At 64.2% G+C, this 18,358-nt stretch overlaps 5 protein-coding genes across 6 annotated transcripts; 2 read left to right on the top strand and 3 right to left on the bottom strand.

Moving 5' to 3' along the window:
• The first annotated feature begins 961 nt into the window (after nt 1-961).
• MFAP1 (microfibril associated protein 1) lies at nt 962-5,291 on the top strand. The gene is made up of 9 exons (XM_066328099.1): nt 962-1,160; nt 1,301-1,520; nt 2,129-2,261; nt 2,564-2,751; nt 3,180-3,288; nt 3,366-3,526; nt 3,771-3,930; nt 4,376-4,465; nt 4,587-5,291. Exons 1-9 carry the CDS (start codon nt 1,082-1,084, stop codon nt 4,767-4,769), a joined length of 1,323 nt encoding a protein of 440 aa, XP_066184196.1. The 5' UTR covers nt 962-1,081; the 3' UTR covers nt 4,770-5,291.
• Nucleotides 5,292-5,633: 342 nt separating this feature from the next.
• HYPK (huntingtin interacting protein K) lies at nt 5,634-6,717 on the bottom strand. Its single transcript, XM_066328100.1, has 4 exons — nt 6,501-6,717; nt 6,267-6,322; nt 5,984-6,035; nt 5,634-5,792 (listed from the first exon to the last, which is right to left on the bottom strand). The coding sequence occupies exons 1-4, from the start codon at nt 6,684-6,686 to the stop codon at nt 5,697-5,699; spliced, it is 390 nt and encodes a 129-aa protein (XP_066184197.1). The 5' UTR covers nt 6,687-6,717; the 3' UTR covers nt 5,634-5,696.
• Nucleotides 6,718-7,196: 479 nt separating this feature from the next.
• Nucleotides 7,197-11,784, top strand: SERINC4 (serine incorporator 4). 2 transcript variants are annotated; one of them, XM_066328098.1, is made up of 12 exons: nt 7,197-7,861; nt 7,990-8,121; nt 8,523-8,701; nt 8,803-8,882; nt 8,975-9,068; nt 9,131-9,342; nt 9,610-9,705; nt 9,777-9,903; nt 10,119-10,191; nt 10,390-10,441; nt 10,521-10,677; nt 10,975-11,784. In XM_066328098.1, the coding sequence occupies exons 1-12, from the start codon at nt 7,811-7,813 to the stop codon at nt 11,189-11,191; spliced, it is 1,470 nt and encodes a 489-aa protein (XP_066184195.1). In that variant the 5' UTR covers nt 7,197-7,810; the 3' UTR covers nt 11,192-11,784. The 2 variants fall into 2 exon arrangements, with proteins under 2 accessions (XP_066184195.1, XP_066184194.1); XM_066328097.1 differs by lacking the exons at nt 7,197-7,861; nt 7,990-8,121 and having other exon boundaries at nt 8,231-8,701.
• Nucleotides 11,785-14,537: 2,753 nt separating this feature from the next.
• SERF2 (small EDRK-rich factor 2) lies at nt 14,538-15,288 on the bottom strand. The gene is made up of 3 exons (XM_066328095.1): nt 15,207-15,288; nt 14,850-14,958; nt 14,538-14,748 (listed from the first exon to the last, which is right to left on the bottom strand). The coding sequence occupies exons 1-3, from the start codon at nt 15,211-15,213 to the stop codon at nt 14,685-14,687; spliced, it is 180 nt and encodes a 59-aa protein (XP_066184192.1). The 5' UTR covers nt 15,214-15,288; the 3' UTR covers nt 14,538-14,684.
• Nucleotides 15,289-16,354: 1,066 nt separating this feature from the next.
• LOC136366813 (peptidyl-prolyl cis-trans isomerase FKBP8-like) lies at nt 16,355-17,618 on the bottom strand. Its single transcript, XM_066328055.1, has 4 exons — nt 17,326-17,618; nt 17,024-17,190; nt 16,847-16,935; nt 16,355-16,747 (listed from the first exon to the last, which is right to left on the bottom strand). Exons 1-4 carry the CDS (start codon nt 17,558-17,560, stop codon nt 16,426-16,428), a joined length of 813 nt encoding a protein of 270 aa, XP_066184152.1. The 5' UTR covers nt 17,561-17,618; the 3' UTR covers nt 16,355-16,425.
• Nucleotides 17,619-18,358: the final 740 nt, after the last annotated feature.

Raw genomic sequence — 18,358 nt, 5'->3', positions numbered from 1 at the left:
GGATTCCCAGGAGCTCCCCGAGCCTTGCCGTGCAGCATGGCAGAGGTCGTGCCCCACCGGCAGCAACCGCACCTCCAGGTGCCGACCAGGCCGAGGGCTAGGGGGGCAGGCGGCTGCGCAGGAGCTGCTTGTCCTTGCTGCCCGGGAGGCGGGGAGCCAGGCAGCAGCACTGGGGCTTGGTGGGGCTGGCTGGCATTGGGCAGAGCAGGAAGACTGGGGCTAGGGCTGGCTCCGGCTGTCGGGAGCAAAGGCGGAGGCTCACTCTGCCGCGCTGCAGGCAGGAACTGGACGGATTCAGCAGCAGCCACGGGCACCTGGCCCCCGCTCTGCCCTGAGCAGCCGCGCTGGCAGCGGGCACAGCACAGACCCACCAGACCCACTGTGCACCGGAGCGAGCAGCGGTTTTCTCAGGCTGTGCGGGGGGAATTCGGCACACGAATTTGCCACACGTTTTTTGCACAGGAATTTGCAGGACGTTTCCCCCGGCTCAGCGAGTCACGGGTGACCCTGAGCCCTCGATGTTCCAGCAGTGGCCGGCTCAGATCCAGACCCGCACGGAACACTCCCTTGCCACAGAGGGTGGGCGGCAGCAGGGAAGGGCCGGGCCTGCAGCTTCAGCGCCGTTTAGACACGGCCGGAGGTGCCAGGCAGTCGCGCCCCGGGCGAGCAGTAGAGCCCTATCGCGGCGCTGCCCGGTGCTGCCGCCGTCCGATGGCGCTCGGCCGGTGTCTCGCCCTGACGTCTCTTGGGGAAACCCGCGCCGTGCGGGAGGGAATGGAGCCTCTCTCGGCCGAAGGCGGATGACAAAACGGCTGGGGATTCCCCCTGCCCCCCAGCCTAGGGTCCGGCGCAGCCCGCGCGGGGCCCAAACGCAGGTACGGGAGCAGGCTCCGAGCGCGGCACCCGGCAGCGACCGCGGGCCGAGCGTCACTTCCGGCCCCCGGCACGGTCCCGGTCTCGGCGGAAGCGACAGAGGTTCCGGTTCCGGGTAAGCGCTCGAGGCGCCGTTGTCAGCGGCACCGCTCGGCTCGGCTCGGCTCGGCTCGGCCCGGCCTCCGCCCGGCCTCCGCCCGCCGCCACCATGTCGGTCCCCAGCGCCCTCATGAAGCAGCCGCCGATCCAGTCCACGGCGGGCGCCGTGCCCGTCCGCAATGAGAAGGGTAAGCTGCGGGGCCGGGGCTCAGCGGGGCGGCCGGATGGGCGCAGACCCGGGGCTGGGGCGGCGGGCGCGCGGTGGGATGCCGGGTGACAGCCCGGTGACGGCCCGGCGAGACTCCCGGTGACGGCCCGGTGTCCTCAGGTGAGCTGTCCATGGAGAAGGTGAAGGTGAAGCGGTATGTGTCGGGCAAGCGGCCCGACTACGCGCCCATGGAGTCCTCGGAGGAGGAGGACGAGGAGTTCCAGTTCATCAAGAAGGCAAAGGAGCAAGAGGTCGAGCCCGAGGAACAAGAGGAGGAACTGGCCAACGACCCCCGGCTCCGGCGCCTCCAGAACCGCATCGCCGAAGACGTGGAGGAGCGGTGAGTGCTGGGTCAGCCAAGAACTGAGCCCCATTTACCTGTCTGGGGCTGGGCGGCTGGGACTCTGCTCTGCTACGCCACAGGGAGAAACTGCACAGAGCAGGAGCTGGGAGCATTGTCCAGGCAGTGCAGGAGTGTCTGTGACTTCCCATATCCACACTGCACTGTGCCTGGGGCTGCTTTCCAACCAGGAGCCAGCCAAGGGGGAGCCCATGTCCAAGTGTGTTTGGGTGTATAGTAGCAAATACAGGTTCCAAAACAGAAATTAGTGCAGCATGTTCAGGCTCTGGATAGTGAGAAAGGATGGTGTTTCATGAAATGTACTGTGGGCAGGGAGCACTGTTTGCTTCCCATGGAGCCGCTGTTGGTTTTGTTTCCACTAACAAGGAGCCTTCTCATTGGGAACTCCACTCTTCCTTGAAGGATGGACAGAGAAGAGCTGCCAGTGGCCAGCCACGGCAGCCTCCTGGGAGAGAATGTATCAGTTCTGGCCAGTTTGGCAGTCCCAGCGCTTACGATGGCCTTGCTGGAAGCGATTTGTGAACAGTCACTTTCCTGCAGCCCCCTTAACGTTCCAAGTACCATGCAATAACTGGGGTCTCTTGCAGGCTTGCGAGACACCGCAAAATCGTGGAACCTGAAGTAGTCGGAGACAGTGATTCGGAAGTGGAGGGGGGAGAAGCTTGGCGCCTGGAACGGGAGGACACCAGTGAAGAGGAAGAGGAAGAAATCGATGATGAGGTGCGTTTGCAGAGCTAGGTAATGGGCCTAGGAAAGCTGGAAGGGCACAGGCTGGAACTGCCCTTTGCATGGATATGTGGGCTGTCTGATATATCTGGACAAGTGTCACACCTAGCCATGACTTAAATGGTGGGTCCCGGCATCCTCTAGCATGGGACACTACACTGGAGGAGGCCATGTCACATCCAGAGAGGCAGGTGCATCTTCTCAAAGCCAACACTCCAGACATGACATGTGTTTCATAGGAGAGAGAGAAGTGGTAGCAGGCTGGCCTCTGACTGCTCTGTGCTTGTCCCCATTAGGAGATTGAGCGTCGGCGTGGGATGATGCGTCAGCGAGCACAGGAGAGGAAAACTGAGGAGATGGAAGTGATGGAATTGGAAGATGAGGGTCGGTCTGGAGAAGAGTCTGAGTCAGAGTCCGAGTATGAGGAGTACACAGACAGCGAAGATGAAATGGAGCCACGTCTCAAACCGGTCTTTATCCGCAAGTAGGTGATGCAAGTGTGTGGACTGGCCCTGGATCATAGTAGTCAGAAGCTGGGGCCCAAGGAGACCTTGCTGCCATGGTCTCTTCTCACTGTGAGGAAGCCATTCAGCTCCTTGGGGTGGGATGGAATGGTCAGAGCCTAGGAGGGCACAGCTAGGGAGCAAGGGACAATCCCTGCACCCGCAGCCCCGTATCAGTTGCCTTAGGTTGCTGTGGGGTCAGGGTGGGGAGTGTGACAAGAGCTCTTGGGGAAGGGCCATACAGTGGCAAAGGGACGTGGTAATCCCCAGAAAGGGGAGAGCCCCAGGACTTGACCTGTCCTTAGAGAGGACAAAGGCTGAAAGCAGCTGCAGTGTGGGAGCTAGTGAGAGGCTGAGCCACTGCACTGGCTCATGGGAGAGCTGAAGTCTGTTGTGGCCCTGCTGTCAGGAAGGACCGGATCACAGTTCAAGAGAGAGAAGCAGAAGCCCTGAAGCAGAAGGAGCTGGAGCAGGAGGCAAAGAGGATGGCAGAGGAGAGGCGCAAGTACACGCTTAAGGTGCGGAGGGTTGGGGTGGAGGCTGGATGCTGGAGGGGGCAGTCACTGCAGCAAGCTTAGCTTGGACCTCACTGCAGATTGTAGAAGAGGAAGCAAAGAAGGAGCTGGAGGAGAACAAGCGCTCACTGGCAGCACTGGATGCACTCGACACAGATGATGAGAATGATGAGGAGGAGTATGAGGCCTGGAAGGTCCGTGAGCTGAAGCGTATTAAACGAGACCGTGAAGAACGAGAAGCGTAAGTATTGTCTGGTAGACAGGACGCTGAGAGCCCACAGGCAGTTGAAGCACCTTTTCTTCACACTGCCCTTTGGCAGCAGGGTCCCAGCTGGACTAAATGCCCACAGCCCCTCCTGCCCGCCCTTGGGGTGCCTTTGCTCCCCAGCAGTAAATGTGGAAACTCTCAGGTGGTAGCTGGTACAGCCTCTCTCCCAGGAGATGCTAAGGGGACACAGGGTCTCAGGGGCTTCTCTCCCACCCAGCATGGAGAAGGAGAAGGCAGAGATCGAGCGTATGCGGAACCTGACAGAAGAGGAGCGCCGGGCTGAGCTCCGGGCCAATGGCAAAGTCATCACCAACAAGGCAGTGAAGGGCAAATACAAATTCCTGCAGAAGTACTACCACCGCGGCGCCTTCTTCATGGTGAGTGTGCTGAGGACCAGGCATGGCTGCACTGGCTGCAGGTGTGAGACTGCAGGGCCACCTTTTCCCTGTGGGGAGTCTCCCCTCTCCCACAGTGCCCTGGGGCTGGGGGTGCCCTGGGCCAAGAGCCAGCCTTCAGTGGCAGCATGGGGCTGAAGCTGGCACAGAGTGACCTCACCAGAGCATGTCAGCTGAAGCTGCAGAGCTGTCCCTGTGCTGCTGTTTGGGCTGACAGACCCAGCCAGAACCAAGTCAGCTCTGCATGGGCCACTGGAGAAGCAGACTGGGGAACAGTGCTCACATCCCCCACTCCAGCAGGAGTTAATAGGGCTGCAAGTACTGTGGCAGCCCTGGCAGAGCAGCAGTATGACCTTCAGGCAGCCTCTCCCACTGCTGCCACAACTTTCTGGAACTTTTTGGGCTGAGCAGGTGTGTCCTCCTGCAGGATGAAGATGAGGAGGTGTACAAGAGGGACTTCAGTGCTCCGACTCTTGAGGACCACTTCAACAAGACCATCCTGCCCAAAGTCATGCAGGTGGGTGTGCTGGCAGAGGGTGCCCAGCCCATATGCCAAGGGGTGGGAGTGCTGGGCAGAGGGGAGCAGCAGGTCCTGCATGTCCCCTGAGCAGCTGCTCACAAGTTCTTCTGTTCCCCAGGTCAAGAACTTTGGGCGCTCGGGGCGGACAAAGTACACACACTTGGTGGACCAGGACACCACCTCCTTTGACTCTGCCTGGGGCCAGGAGAGTGCACAGAACACCAAGTTCTTTAAGCAGAAGGCAGCAGGGGTGCGGGACGTCTTTGAGAGACCCTCAGCCAAGAAACGAAAATCGACCTAAGGGCATGGGCAGGAGGGTCTGGTTTGGCTGACGCTGGCAGGAGGGCGCTGCTCTGTCAGCTGCCAGAGCCTGGGCAGGGCCAGAAGGGACACGTTCCAGGACTCCTGTGGTGGCAAACCCTTCCCCTGCCTGTACCATGCCTACCCTGATGAGGTGTCCCACCCCCCGTGCTGAGCAGACCTGATGGGTTCCCTGCCCACGCAACGTGGAGGATGATGGCTGTGGTGCTGGCCAGGCTGGTGGCCACATTATGTCCCATCAGTGGCCGCTGTGGAGCTTTGGCAGTGCCTGGCACATAGCAGCAGCACCCCTGGCTCCAGCACGTTCACTTCCGGAAGAATTACAGGACTTTTGCACCCACATGGTTTATAACCCCTTGCTTGTACTGTCCCTGGTGTCAGTCTGGGGCCTGTTTTGGGGTGGTCAGCGGTGACCCCCATCTCGTCACCGTGATCCTGCAGGTCTTGGCTTTTCTACCTGTGTGGGATGGGAGGGTTTGATTAAAGACTTGGTTTTCTTACAGAGTCTGGTCCCGTTCTTAAAGACATGGCCATCCTGTTCTGTGCCTTCTTTGTGAGCCATGGTCAGCTGGGGCAGCACAGGAGGCTTGAGCCTGGGCAGGGCATGCTGTTGCCACTGCCTCGGGCCTGGGCCTGGGCCTGTCCAGCCTGTGCTGCCCCAGGGCCAGAGATTAAAAGAGGGGAGAGCAGCATGTTTCAGTGCTCAGGCAGGTCACTTTGTCCTGCTCCAGTCGCGGGGTGCCCAGCTGGCACTGCCAACACAGTGCCACATAGCCGGGCCCCACCGTGTACTCAGGGCCAGGGGTATGTGCACAGCACTGCGTAGACCACAAAGACAGCCTAGTCCCAACAGTGCCTTTATTGGAATGGCAAGAGACCCATGCCTGGCAGCCCATGGCCTCCCAGCTCAGTTGGTGAGGGTGATAAGAGCCTCCACCACGTTGCCCATGTGCTCGCGCAGGCTGCGCTCTGCTGCGGCCCGTGATATTTCCATCTCCGTCATCTGCAGAAAAACAGCCACAGCCCCTACAGCATCCGCAGGGCCCCAAAAGCTGGGGGCACTGGGGGCCACCCACTCATGGGGACACCAGACCGGCCTCAGGGCAGGTGCGCACTGGCCTCCTCCGTGGGTGCACTTTCACACCCAAGATTTGGGACATGTCACGGCCTGCCTGGGGTCCCGCCCCTACTCACAATCAGCTCTAGATCCTCCTTCTTGATGGTCACTTTTGCCAGTTCTTTCTCCCTACAACAAGAGATGGACAAACGTCCGGTGACCAACGGCCCCCGCTGGCCACTGCCCCGGTGCTCCCTCGGCCATGAGGCGGGCAGGAGCGACCCCTCGCAGCACTGTGGGGCTGGGAGGGGGCCGGGGAAGGGCCGGGATGTCAGACAGGGAAGCAGATGCCTTGGGTCGTGTCTCGAGTGGTGAAAGTTGAAAGACAGGCACTGTCCTGGGACGAGTGCAGACGGTTACCTCTCCTGCTTGGCTTTCTGCTCCCGGGACCTTCGGTCTCCGATCACCGACATAGCCTGCCAGAACGAGCGCGGTCACCCCGCTGCACGGCACCGGGCGGGTCAGAGCCACGCCGGCGACACGGGCACAGGCACCGGGACGGGCGTGCAGGCGCGGTGGTCAGCGCCCGGCTCGGCCCCATTGCAGGTAGCGCCCGGCCTCCCACCCTGGCCCGGTCCCGTCCCGCCGCCGCACCGTCTCCAGGTTGGAGCTCTGGATCTCCTTCTCCTCCGCGTAGTCCGTGACGCGCTCCAGGTCCGCCGCGCCGCTATCGTGCTTCCGCGGCTTCTCGGCCGCGCGACCGCCCGCCCCATCGCTGCCGCCGCCGGAACCGTTCGGCTCCGTCTCCAGCTCCAGCTCCACATCTCCCTCCGCCGCCATGCCGCCCCCGCCGCGGCCCGCTTCCGGTCACGTGCGCCGCCGGCGCAGGCAGAGAGCGGCGCGCGCCGCCGGACGGTCCCGGGCGGCGCTCCTCAGCGCTCTCGGGGCTCCGGGCAGGCCGGAGCCAGCAGTGCCGGCACTCCCGGGCTTTCGAGCAGCTCGACAGCAGCGGGCCGCCGGCGCTGCCGAGGCGCGGAGCCAGGCCGGGCGGGCGCAACCTCGCCGCTGCCCGCGAGTGCCCGCTGGCGGTAAACCGAGGTTGCCGGGTCAGCGACCCCGGTATGGCTCCCACCGCTGCTACACGGATGATCGAACGAGGCAAGCCGCAGCGGGGCCCTGGCCGGGTCCCCGGGCGCTGCCAGAGGCGAGAGGCGGCTGGGCTGTGGCCGTGCTAGCCCCGGTCTTGGCCCGTGGCCGCGGGCACAGGCGGGCCCGTCCCCGCCGCTCCCCTCGCGCACGCGTCTCACATGTCACCCACCCAGGCGATGGGGACGCCGCGTCCCTCGGGCCGGGCTGTGCCCGCGCTGTGTGTGGTAGCAGGGGACACGGGGGTCAGTGGCACCGCCGCTGCAGCCGGGGCCCCGGCATCTGCCGTGTCAGGTCTCTGGCAGCACAATGCCTGAACGGCTGTGGAGCAGCTGAAGAAAGGTGACGCCAGTCCCAGTGCAGAGCCCCCTGTGTCTCCTTGCTTGTTCCCAGCTCCTGCCGACCCTGGGGCATCCTGTTACCTGCTGGATCTGCTTCATGCCGTCCCAGCGAGGTACCTACGTCCCTTGGGTGTCTCTGTGCCCGGGACTGCTCCAGCTCTCCACTAAAGTCCACATCCCCCAGCCCCTCCACACAGCTGTGTGGTACTGCTCTGGGATCAGGGAGACATCATGTGCAGACCCCATGTGCCCCTCATGCAAGCTCATGTCCAGGCCACCTGCCAGGGCCTCACCCTGCCCAAGGAGGGACTGGGGTCTAGGCAGGGATGCCCATAGCCAGGAATCACTGGACAGTGCCCATGGAGCACCCCGGGGTGGCCGCCTAGAGGGAACAGGGAGCAGATGGCAGGGCGGGCCAAGCTGACAATCCCCTAATCCCATCAATGCTGTGGGGGCTGAGCGGAGCCGAGCTGGGCCATGGCGGGCACAGGGGCACGCGGGCACCTTCTGCACCCGCTGCTCTTCCAGGTGGGACTTGGGGTCTGGTGGGACTGGGAGCATGGCTGGGAGCGAGGCTGGGCGGGTAGGGTGTGCTGGGACAGGCATGGGAACAGCGCTGGCCCCTTGGGATCCCCACTGACCATGCCCCTCCCCAGCTCTGCTGCAGTTGTCACGGCCTCCGTGTGTCCACGAGCACGCGTATCCTCTACACGCTCCTGCATGTCCTGGCCTCTGCCGTGTGCTGCCTCATGCTGTCCCGCACTGTGGCCCAGGCTATCACTGAGAAGGTGATGGAGGGAATTGGGACACCCACGGTACTGGGAGTGTTGGGGGTCCCACGGGTGCTGGAGGTCTCAAAGGTACCATGAGTTCTGGGAGTACTGGGGTGCCAGACCCCTCAGGGCACCGAGGGTCATGCAGGGGAGCACTAGGTATGCCAGAATTGCCAGAAGCATCAGGAGTACTGGGATTCTGGGATAGTAACAGGGCTGCTGGGAGTGCCAAGGGGGGAAGGGACCCTGCCAGAAATGCAGGGTTTGACTTGTGTGCTGGGGGTCCCAGGGTACTGGGGAAGGTATTGGGATATGGTGGGAATATTGAAAGTTTGGATGTGCTGGATGCTTGGGCACTGGGGAGTGCTGGGTGGACACACCAGCAGCCCTGTCCCATCAACCACCATGTCTGCCAGGTGCCCTTCTCAGTGGTGCTGTGCCAACACCTGCCTGGGGGCACAGACTGCGAGCAGCTGGTGGGCTCCTCGGCCGTGTACCGGGTCTGTTTTGGCACTGCCTGCTTCCACCTGGCACAGGCTGCCCTGCTGCTCAATGTGCGCTCCAGCTCTGACTGCCGTGCGCAGCTCCACAATGGGTAAGGACGGGCCGTGGGGCTGGGACATGGTGTCCTGGGATAGGGCTTCTCTGGCGTGGGGCTGTCAGGGGCTATGTCCTACTGACGTTGACTGCCTGCAGGTTCTGGTTCCTGAAGCTGCTGGTGCTGGTGGGCCTCTGGGCTGCCAGCTTCTTCATTCCAGAGGACAACTTCATCCAAGGTGTGTACCCCACCCTGTCTGAGCTGGCACCCTGGGCACCTTTTGGCTCCCACCTGCTGTGTGCCATCTCTACCTCTGCCCTATTCCCCCAGCCTGGCACTACATAGGTGTCTGTGGGGGCTTCGCCTTCATCCTCATCCAGCTGGTGCTGATCACAGCCTTTGCACACACCTGGAACAAGAACTGGTGAGTGCTGGGGTGCTGGGTGGGACCTTGCCCACTGCCACCATTCATCCACTCTTCCACAGGTTGACAGGTGCTGCGCAGGACAAGCGCTGGTATCTGGCTGTGCTGCTGGCCACGGCCACCTTCTACACCCTTGCCTCTGCCGCCTTCTCCTTCCTCTACAAGTTCTACACCCACCCAGCTGCCTGCCACCTCAACAAAGCACTGCTTGCCATCAATGGCAGCCTCTGTGGCATCATGTCCTTCATCTCCATCACACCATGTGTGCGACTCAGTGAGTATCACAGCATGGTGGGGGCTGCCATGCTTCATGGCCAGCTATGTCCTGGGTTGGTGACTGTGGGCCCCAGCTCAGGGCCAGCACTCAGACACTGGAGGAGAATCCAGCTCCCCAGGGTTCCCACTGGCCCTTCCTGTACCTTGGCACAAGGTGTTTGACAGGAGTGGCAGGAGGGGACTGCCCAGGGCCCATTCAGAGCCCCAGCCACCAACTCATGGCACTCCAGGAACTCCAGTGACACCTCTGTCCCCACTCTTGCAGAGCAGCCGCGGTCAGGGCTCCTGCAGTCCTCAATCATCAGCTGCTATGTGATGTACCTCACCTTCTCCGCGCTGTCCAGCCGTCCCCCAGAGAGAGGTGGGTGTCCCTGTCCTCCACCAGCAGTCCCTGCCATGATGCATGCCCTTCTCACCTCCATCTCCCCGCAGTGCTGTACAAGGGGCAGAACCTCACTGTCTGCTTCCCGGGGGTCCAGCAGGATGAGTTGCAGACAGAGGACACCACGGTCGCTGTGCTGGGCGCTGCCATCATGTACGCCTGCGTGCTGTTCGCATGGTGCGTGTGCCCTGCCCAGACACAGCCAGCCCAACCAGCACCACAGGGGGGGCCAGGGGCATCCTGCAGTGTGGTGGGACTGGTGGGGCACTGGTGGGTGGACGGGCAGCACAGCAGAGCTCCTATGGCTGTTGGGAATCCATGGGGCAGGCTGGGAGCCTAGCACAGGGTGATGGGTACCTGTGTTATGATTTCTGCCTCTCTCCTGGGCACAGCAATGAAGCCTCGTACCTTGCTGAGGTTTTTGGGCCCCTCTGGATGGTCAAAGTCTACAGCTTTGAGTTTAAAGTGAGTATGGATGCAGCTGTGCTCCATGTCCTCCTGCTACAGGCACCCCAGACCCACCACCTCAAGGCCCTGTCCCAGCCCCAGAGAGGGGCAGGTCTGTCTAGCCAAGCACAGAGGGCTGCCCACACCTGCCCCGGCACCAGGCAGGGCTCAGTCTGGCCACAGGGCTGGGCAGTCACCACTCTGCTCTCCCTGCAGAAACCTTCCTGTTGCTTCTGCTGCCCTGAGAAGATGGAGGAGGAGCTGAGAGGTGAGTGCAGTGTCTGTGTGGGAGAGTGGGCAGAGCCTGTGTCCCAGCCTGGGAGTGCCATGCCTCCACACTCCTCCAGGAACAGACCAGACATGTGAACGAGTAGAGGAGAGTGCCAGGGGACAGTTCATCATCCAGGATGAGCAGGACCGGGTGGTCTACAGCTACTCAGCTTTCCACTTTGTCTTCTTCCTCGCCTCGCTCTATGTTATGATGACACTCACCAACTGGTTCAGGTAGGGCTCTGCTACTGCCCAGCCCTCCCTGCGCTTATTCCAAACTTTTGTGCTGGGTTTTGATGGTATCACTGAGCTGGCACCTGCTGGGGATGCTCAGGGCTCTGTGCCCACAGACCTGCACTGCTCTAGTGGCAGCTGTGCAGTGCAGCAAGAAGGGCTGGAGGGCCCATGGCAGAAGGAACATGCCTGGGGCATGTGGCCACTGGGACACAGGGTGACCTGGTGGCTGCAGCTGGCACTGGAACCCCCTGTGTTGGCATCCCTTGGGCACCCAGTCCTGCCCTCTCCCACCAGCTATGAGAATGCAGTGCTGGAGACCACCTTCACACACGGCAGCTGGTCAACCTTCTGGGTGAAGGCATCCTCATGCTGGGCTTGTGTCCTGCTTTACCTGTGGCTGCTGCTGAGCCCCTTCTGCCTCCACGGCTCCCCACAGCACCGGCACAGCAGTACAGGGCCACGCATCGTGCGGCGCAGACGTGCTCCACAGCGCATCAATGTCTCCACATAGTCTCTGCCAGGACAAACTGCCAAGGGCTGGTCCCTGCTGTGCCCTGTGCCTGTGCCCTGGCCCAGCTTGGTCCTCCTGGCCTCCCCTGACCCTGTCCTAGGAGACAGCAGCATCTGAGAGCCCGAGGGGAACATGGGAGTTGGATGCTCCCAGGGATATGGGACCTGTGCTGAGCCAGGGCTACCCAAAGGACCAGAGCAAGCTGGTGGCAGGTGCTCAGCCCACAGCCTGGTTGCCCTGGCCCCACTGGGTGCACTGGGGGAGCAGGACTCTGCCCTGGCTGCTACTGCCATGGTGCATTCACTGTAAATATTTGCTTCAATACATTTTTATATAAAACTCTGAACTGAGCCTGTGCCGTTGCCCTGTGCAGGCTGCTTCCATGAAGATGGGGAGAGGGGGTGCCAGCCCTGTGAGACCCCCGAGTCAGCAGCAGTACTGCAGGTCCCCACAGAGCCTGGCCTGGGCGGAGGGGTTCTGCCAGACCCCTGTGCTGCTTGGCAGTGCAGGCTATCCTCTGGGGAAATAATGCCTTGCCCATGCCTGCTGCAAGCACAAGCCACTGAGCAGCCTGCCCACATGCCCTGGCATGGTCCTCCAGGCCCTTTGCTGGCAACTGCTGCAACACTATGTGTCTTTGGGGCTCCCCAGATGTCCCAGCTCCACACAGCCCCTGTGGCAGCTGCAGGCAGGACCCATGAGGCCCTGCTAGAAGGATGCTGGCTCCCTGCTGGAGACCTGCAGATGGCAGAGAATGGGGCATTCATGAAGTACATCAGGATGGTTCAGCATGGCCATGCAGCAGCAGAGGAGCAGTCACCAGGATAACCAGAAACGTGCACCTGCCCAGGGCAGCCGTTGCTGCCCGCACAGCCCACCTTGGGCTGAGCCCAGGTTCTCCCTCACACCAGGATGGTGACAGGAGCCTCTGGGAGAGCAGCAGCCCCAGCTCAGCTCACACCCAGGCCTGCCAGCAGCAAGCCCTGCAGCCCTGGGGTACTAGAGCTGTCACCCATGTAGGAAGGGAGTAAGGGCACCCACTCCAGGAGAAGGGGAGAGCAGGGTGCTGTGTGCTGCCATGGATAACCCTCATGAGGTGCAGGCTGGCTGGCTCAGCTGCCCTCACCCACCAGCATCCTGGCTCACAGCACCACATGGGGACTCACATGAGCCCCTGGATCTGGAAGCCACAGAGCCACAGCCCCCATTCCAGGGTATGGCAGTGCTGAACACCCTCTGCTCTGCAGAGGCACCATGGCAGCTGAGAAATGGAATGCAGAGACAGCATGTGGCCCCCTCCCTGAGCACTGCCTTTCACACAGGACCTGGGGGAACAGCTCCCCACATCACTAGTGCAACCTCCCAGGCAGACAGGGAGCCGGCTTGCACCAGAACTGAGCTTGGACAGCTGCAGAATTCCACCTCCAGCACGGATGCAGCCTCCTCACACAGCTCAGTGGACAGGTCTTCCTCCAGCTCCCACCAGGGCATGAGGTGAGGGACCTGCCCCGGCCCAGAAAGGGACACAGGTCTGCTCACCTGCAGCTTAAAGGCTTGGGCCTCTCACCATGACACCTGCCACCCAGCAGTTGACGCAGATGAACCCTGAGGCAGAGGAACCCTGCAGTGCTACCAGGCACTTGGGCAAGAGGAGGCTTCCTGCCTTACTCCAGGGGTAACCAGTCTCCCCCAAGCCAGGCTGGGGGAGCTGCACACAGCCCTTTGGTTGGCACCCACCCTCAACAGGGGTGTGAGAGAAAGGGACCCACAGCCCCCTGCTCCATGTACTGGCTGGTGCTGGCCAGGAATGGGGACACAAGGAACCCCAGCTTCCTGCTAGGCCTCTGCATGAGTTCTAAGGGGACATCTCCAGCACCCTTGACTTTACAGCCAGCGCAGATGCACAGGGGAAAGGCCTGAGTGCTCCTCCTACCAGGGATGGACTTCTAGATCAAGCAGCTGTGGTGGATGGGAAGCAAACCATATTACCAATCTGGGAGACAGCTGGGCACGAGAGGTGAGAGCACATGGCCGGGAGGCCTGGGGCTGTGGCAGGATTCCAGCAGCGGTCCCACAGCAGCCAGTCATCGCACCAGTGGCGGTGACAGCCCCAGCATTTGGTGCTAGAGCATCACCTGCAAAGCAAAGCCCATGGTGTGCTGCTCCTCTGCAACATCGGCTCCCTGAGCAGTTTCCTCAGCATCTACCAGTGGATCAAGGACATCAAGGTGGGAAGGGTCCAAGAGGCACTCAGCCTTCAGGAGAGGGGCAGAAGCCTTAGAACTTTCACGGGGGTGGGATGTGCTGTGCCCTGACCTGGGGAACACGAATGAGGCAGGCAGGAGATAGGGTACTGACAGCCAAGGGGGACCCCCAAGAAAAGTGACAGTGCTTCTCCCAACGTTTTCCCTTTTCCTGGTGTTTCTATCAGGCTAAGAATGGCATCTGGCTCCTAGGCTCAGCACAGGCATGGTGGGAGGCAGCCAATGTGGCCATAGGCTGCCAGCCTCAGAGAGCCCTATGCCACCTTTCTATACTGCAGGACATCAAGCAGTCACAGCCATTGATGCTGGTGGGGAACAAGATGGACCCACAGCCGTGGCTTGGCAGAGAGAGTCCACAGAGACCACAGGCAGCAACTGGTCATGGTGAGCAGCAGTTCCTCAGAACCTCTGGGGTAACCAGGGCCCCACAGAAACCTATTGCCAGCCCCAGGCCCACAGCTGCCTATTCTGGGAGATCAGCGCTAAGGACGGCACCAGCGCGGTAGAGGTGGTGCTGCATCCGGCTCGGTGAGGAACCCAGGCCGCAGCGGGACCCCATATTGCCGGATCGGGCTGACGCCACCATTCTGGGCCAGCAGGGAGGTGATGAAGCCGATCGGCACCGGCCTCAGCACTGGGCTGGACCTCGTCGCCACGCCGACGTCCCCGCGCTGCTGCCCGGACGGCAGCTCCAGCTGGGCCCGCCCCGGCCGTGCCGCAGCGCGGCTCCCCCCGGTGCGCAGGCCCGGCCGCCATCTCTCCACCGCCGCCCTCCGACCGGCCCCGAGCCCTGGCTGTGCCCCAGCCCGCTCCAGCGCCATGTCGTTCAGCTTCGTTCCTCAAGGCTCCCAGCTCTCCCACCCGCCCCGGGGCGTTCGGCCCTCAGCCCCCGCGCTGATCCCCGGGTGCTGCCCCAAGGACCGCCCAGGCCCGACCCCACCTTTGTTCCTCACCGTCAAGATGCCGCCGCTTGACTCAGCCACGGCCGCGCTCGGTCCTTCTGTCCACGGAGGCTACCGCTCCGCCGGCAGTGCCCGTGCTCGCCCACCCCCCTCCCGGCGCACGGACGAGCAGAAGCAGCGTGCAGGGCTCCACAGCTACTTTAATAGGGGACGGCGCCGCAGGGCGCGGGGCGATGCCGGCGGTCCCAGCGGGACCCGGCCTGGGGCGGCGCGGGGCATCCTGACGGCGGGACCGGCCCTGGGGCGGCGGCCCGGCGCGGCCGCCCGCTACTTGTTGCCTTCCTTCTTCTCGTCGGCCTTCTTCTGCTTCTGCTGCATGATCTCCGAGTCCCTGCGGGGAGCGCGGCGGGGCTGGCGGCGGGGCCGGCACCGCCGCGGGGCGGGAGCAGGGAGCGGGGCGGGGGAAGCCGGCAAGGCCGGCCCGACGCTCACCTCTGCTTGCGGGCGGCAGCCGAGAGCCCGTCGTCCCGCCGCTTGCCCTTGCCCGAGTCGCTCTGCTTCTTCAGATTCTTCTGCCGCGCCAGTTCGCGCTGGTTCCCGCCTGCCACGGCGCGGCCGCCTCAGCGCGGCCCGGCCCCGCTTACGGGCCGCGGCACCACCCCCCACACCCCGGCCTGACCACTGCCCGCAGGGCGGGTCCCGGCGCGCCGGAGGATCATGGCACGGCCTCTGACCCCGGCCCCACCGCACTCCTGGGTCCCAGAACAGCCCCCCACCACCCCAGCCCACCACACGCGTCGACCCCAGTCCCCTTTCTTTCCTTCCTTCCGTCCTTCCCCCCCAACTCACGGGTCATGGCGCCGCTCCCTCCCACCTCCACTCCACCGCCACGTCCCGCACTGACCCCCCCCACGCTCCGCCCCGCGCCGTGCTTTAAGGGACGCCACAGCCAATCATTGCGCCGATCCACCCCCCGCTGCACTTCCATTGGTGCGTCTCTCCGGCAAGGCCCCGCCTGATTGGCCGCGGGCTATGGCCTCCCTTCTGCCGGCGGGGGCGAAAAAGCCGGAAGGTTGGGCGCAAGCGCCGCAGCCGCCCCCGCGCGACAGGATGCGTGGCGTGGGGGAACCGCCCCCCACCGTGACGTCATGAGGCGTGCGGGGCGCTCTGCGAAGCGGGGGGAGAGGTGCGGGCCGGGGGCGCGGCGCCGTCCCGCTCCTCCCTCAGCCCTCCCTCCGCAGAGTTCTCCACCCCAGGGAGTGTGGGGGGATGCGGGGACGGCGGTATGAGAGCTTTTCTATCTCCTCCGTCAGGCTCTGGGACGCTGCGGGGCCGCTCAGATCGCTCCTTCCGCCGCGGGCGGCGCCGGGGATCTACGGGAAGGAACGGCTATAAGCACCATCCGCGCCAAGAGGGTGCGGGACAGGCATCCGTCCCCGCGCAGCCCGATTCGTCTACGCACGCAGGGCTCGGCAGCGGCATCGGGTCGTGGCGGGGATTCTGCGGGGCGGTGTTGGATGGGGGGCTCTGGCGCTTCGCCAGCCGTGAGAGCTCGGTGTGGATCACCTGCAGGCGAGGGGCGGCTGCGGTGGGCAGGGCTCCGGTGGGACACCCCGACCATCCCAGTACCGACATCCTGCGAGATCCTCTCTCTCCCCATCGCTCCTGATACCAGGTCCTGTGGGACCACCGCCCGCCCTCGCACCTCGCCTCACACACCTTGTTGGCCGGGTCCAGCTCCAGGGCTCTCCTCAGGACAAGCGCCGCCTCTGCGTCCCGGCCCTGCTCTGCCAGCAGCTGTGGCGAGAGGAGCGGAGGGTAGCTGGACGGCCGGGCCGAGGGGAGCGGGGTGGTGTGGGGCGATATGAGTCCTACCTGCCCGCGCCGAAGCAACGCCCGACCGTTGTCGGGGCTGATCTGCAGCGCCGCCTCGCAGGCCGCCAGCGCCTCCTCCGCCCGCCCCAGCTTCAACTCGGCGGCCGCGCAGTTGTTGAGGCACTTCACGCGCTGCTCCCGCAGCTCCTCTTCCTCCGCGGGCCCGGGCGGAGCTGCGGGCCGAGTGGCGGTCTCAGCGCCCCAGCCCCACAGCCCCGGGCCCTCCCTCCCGTCCTGTCTCACCGGTGGTGGGGCCGTCCAGGGCGCGTAGGGACAGCCGGTACGATCGCAGCGCCGCCGCGAAGTCAGCCCGCGCGAAGTGGTAGTTGCCCCGCTCCCGGCGCTGCGAGCCCAGGCGCAGGCGGACGGCGGGCGGCAGCGGCTGCGGGTCGGGACCGTCCCGCACCTCTAGCAGCGTCACCTCGAACAGCAGCGGCGCCTCGGGCGGCACGTCGGGCTCCCTGTTGGCACAGCGCCGGCTGCCCCCCGACCCCTGCCCGCCCCGGTCCCCTGCCCTGCCAGCCCCACCGGCTCTGGTCCTCCTGTCCTTGCCTGTCCCTGTTGTCTGCCCTCCCGCCCCCCGTCTGCTCGGTCTCCCTGCCCTCCCGCCCTACCTGCCCGGGCGGCCATAGGCGTAGGGGAAAGCGGCGAGGAAGAAGGAAACCTCCCCGGGCTGCATGGTGGGGACGCCCAGCTCCAGAGCCTGTGGACGGGCACGGCGGGGCTGGAGGGCTGGAGCCGCGGACGGCGCGGAGTCCGCACGGCACTGAAGCGCGCCGGTTCGGGCTCACCTGCACGACGTCCCCGTGACCCGGCACGAAGATGAGCCGCGGGTCTCGCTCTACCAGCCCGCCGTCCTCCAGGGCGCCCAGCACCTTCACCGACACCTCCTGGCCCGGCAACGGCCGCGGCCCTCCCGGCCCGGCCCGCACCACGCGCTTCCGCAGCAGCCGGTCCTCTGCGGGGGACGAGGCGTTGAGAGCCAAGCCGGGAGCCCCGAAACTGGCACCTCTTGCCCGACTCTCCCCGGTACCGGCTGTCCTAGCCTGGGCCGCCGGCCCGGCTCGCCCTAAGGCTGCTCGCCGGCGCTCACCCGTCAAGTCGCTCCAGCCGTCGGAAGCAAAGAGCGGCCCGAAGCAGCCGGGTCCCGGCACTGCCAGCGCCTCCAGCCGCCGGTAGAAGAGCCGCTCCTCCTCGCGCACCGACGGCACCGCGATTGCGGTGTGAGGCAGACGGAACCGCACCCGCCGGTCCCGGCCGGGCCCCCGCGGCCTCCCGCCGGCCCCTGTTTCCCTCTCCGGGGAGCCGCCGGGCGACGGGCCCGGCATGTCCGTCCCTCGGCCTCCTCGCCGCCCGCCCCTACCTGCTGGCCTCGGTCCAGGCCCGCCCGGGGCTCGGCGGCGGGTGCCCACGGCCCCCAGCCCGCACCGGGCGTGTCGCCGCCGGTCCCGCCGCGCCGAGACTGCCGGGGGTCGCCCGGGCCGGGGACACCGTGGAGCGCATGCCGCCGCACCGTTACCTAATGCTGGGAAGCGGCTCAGGGGATTAGTCCGGGCCGGCGGCAAAAATAGCTGGCCCAGGGCGAGCCCCGCCACGGGGCTCCTGCCGCCCGCCCCTCCCCTCGGGACCGCCCGCCCGCCGCCGTCGCGCGTTCCGGGCAATGCCGGGGCCGGGCGGCTCCGGTACCGAGGCTGCGGGCCGCGTCTCTCTGGCTTATCCCAGCTACCAGCAGAAGAATCACTGTGAATATCTCCATCCAAAGCTGTCTCACATCAAAGGCCTGATTCTGCAGCTTGAAAGAAGTGGAGCCCCCTAGGCAAACTGCTGCTGTTCTTTCCCTTCTCATCCTTCAGAGACCCCTGTCTCTGAAGCAGCGCCAGCTGCTCCAGCTGCCTTGAAGCACCTGGGGCCAGCTCATTCCCTGCTCCCTGGAGAGCCGTGGCTGCAGAGGGAGAGGCAGAAACAAACATCTGATCTTCTACTAAGGCCTGAGCCAGCCTGGGGGAATATGTTACTTTGGGTGGTGCCTTCCTTCTTACATAGGACCAGCTCTCCATGGAAAAGAAACTGAAAGCAAGGTCTTCAGTGACCCTGTTTGCCAAGTATTCCAGACAGCAAATATATAA

The sequence above is a fragment of the Sylvia atricapilla genome, chromosome 13 (assembly GCF_009819655.1).
Source record: "Sylvia atricapilla isolate bSylAtr1 chromosome 13, bSylAtr1.pri, whole genome shotgun sequence".
In the NCBI taxonomy this organism is placed as follows: Eukaryota; Metazoa; Chordata; class Aves; order Passeriformes; family Sylviidae; genus Sylvia; species Sylvia atricapilla.
The sequence above is the reverse complement of the archived record's forward strand: the minus strand, read 5'-3'. Positions and strand labels throughout refer to the sequence as shown.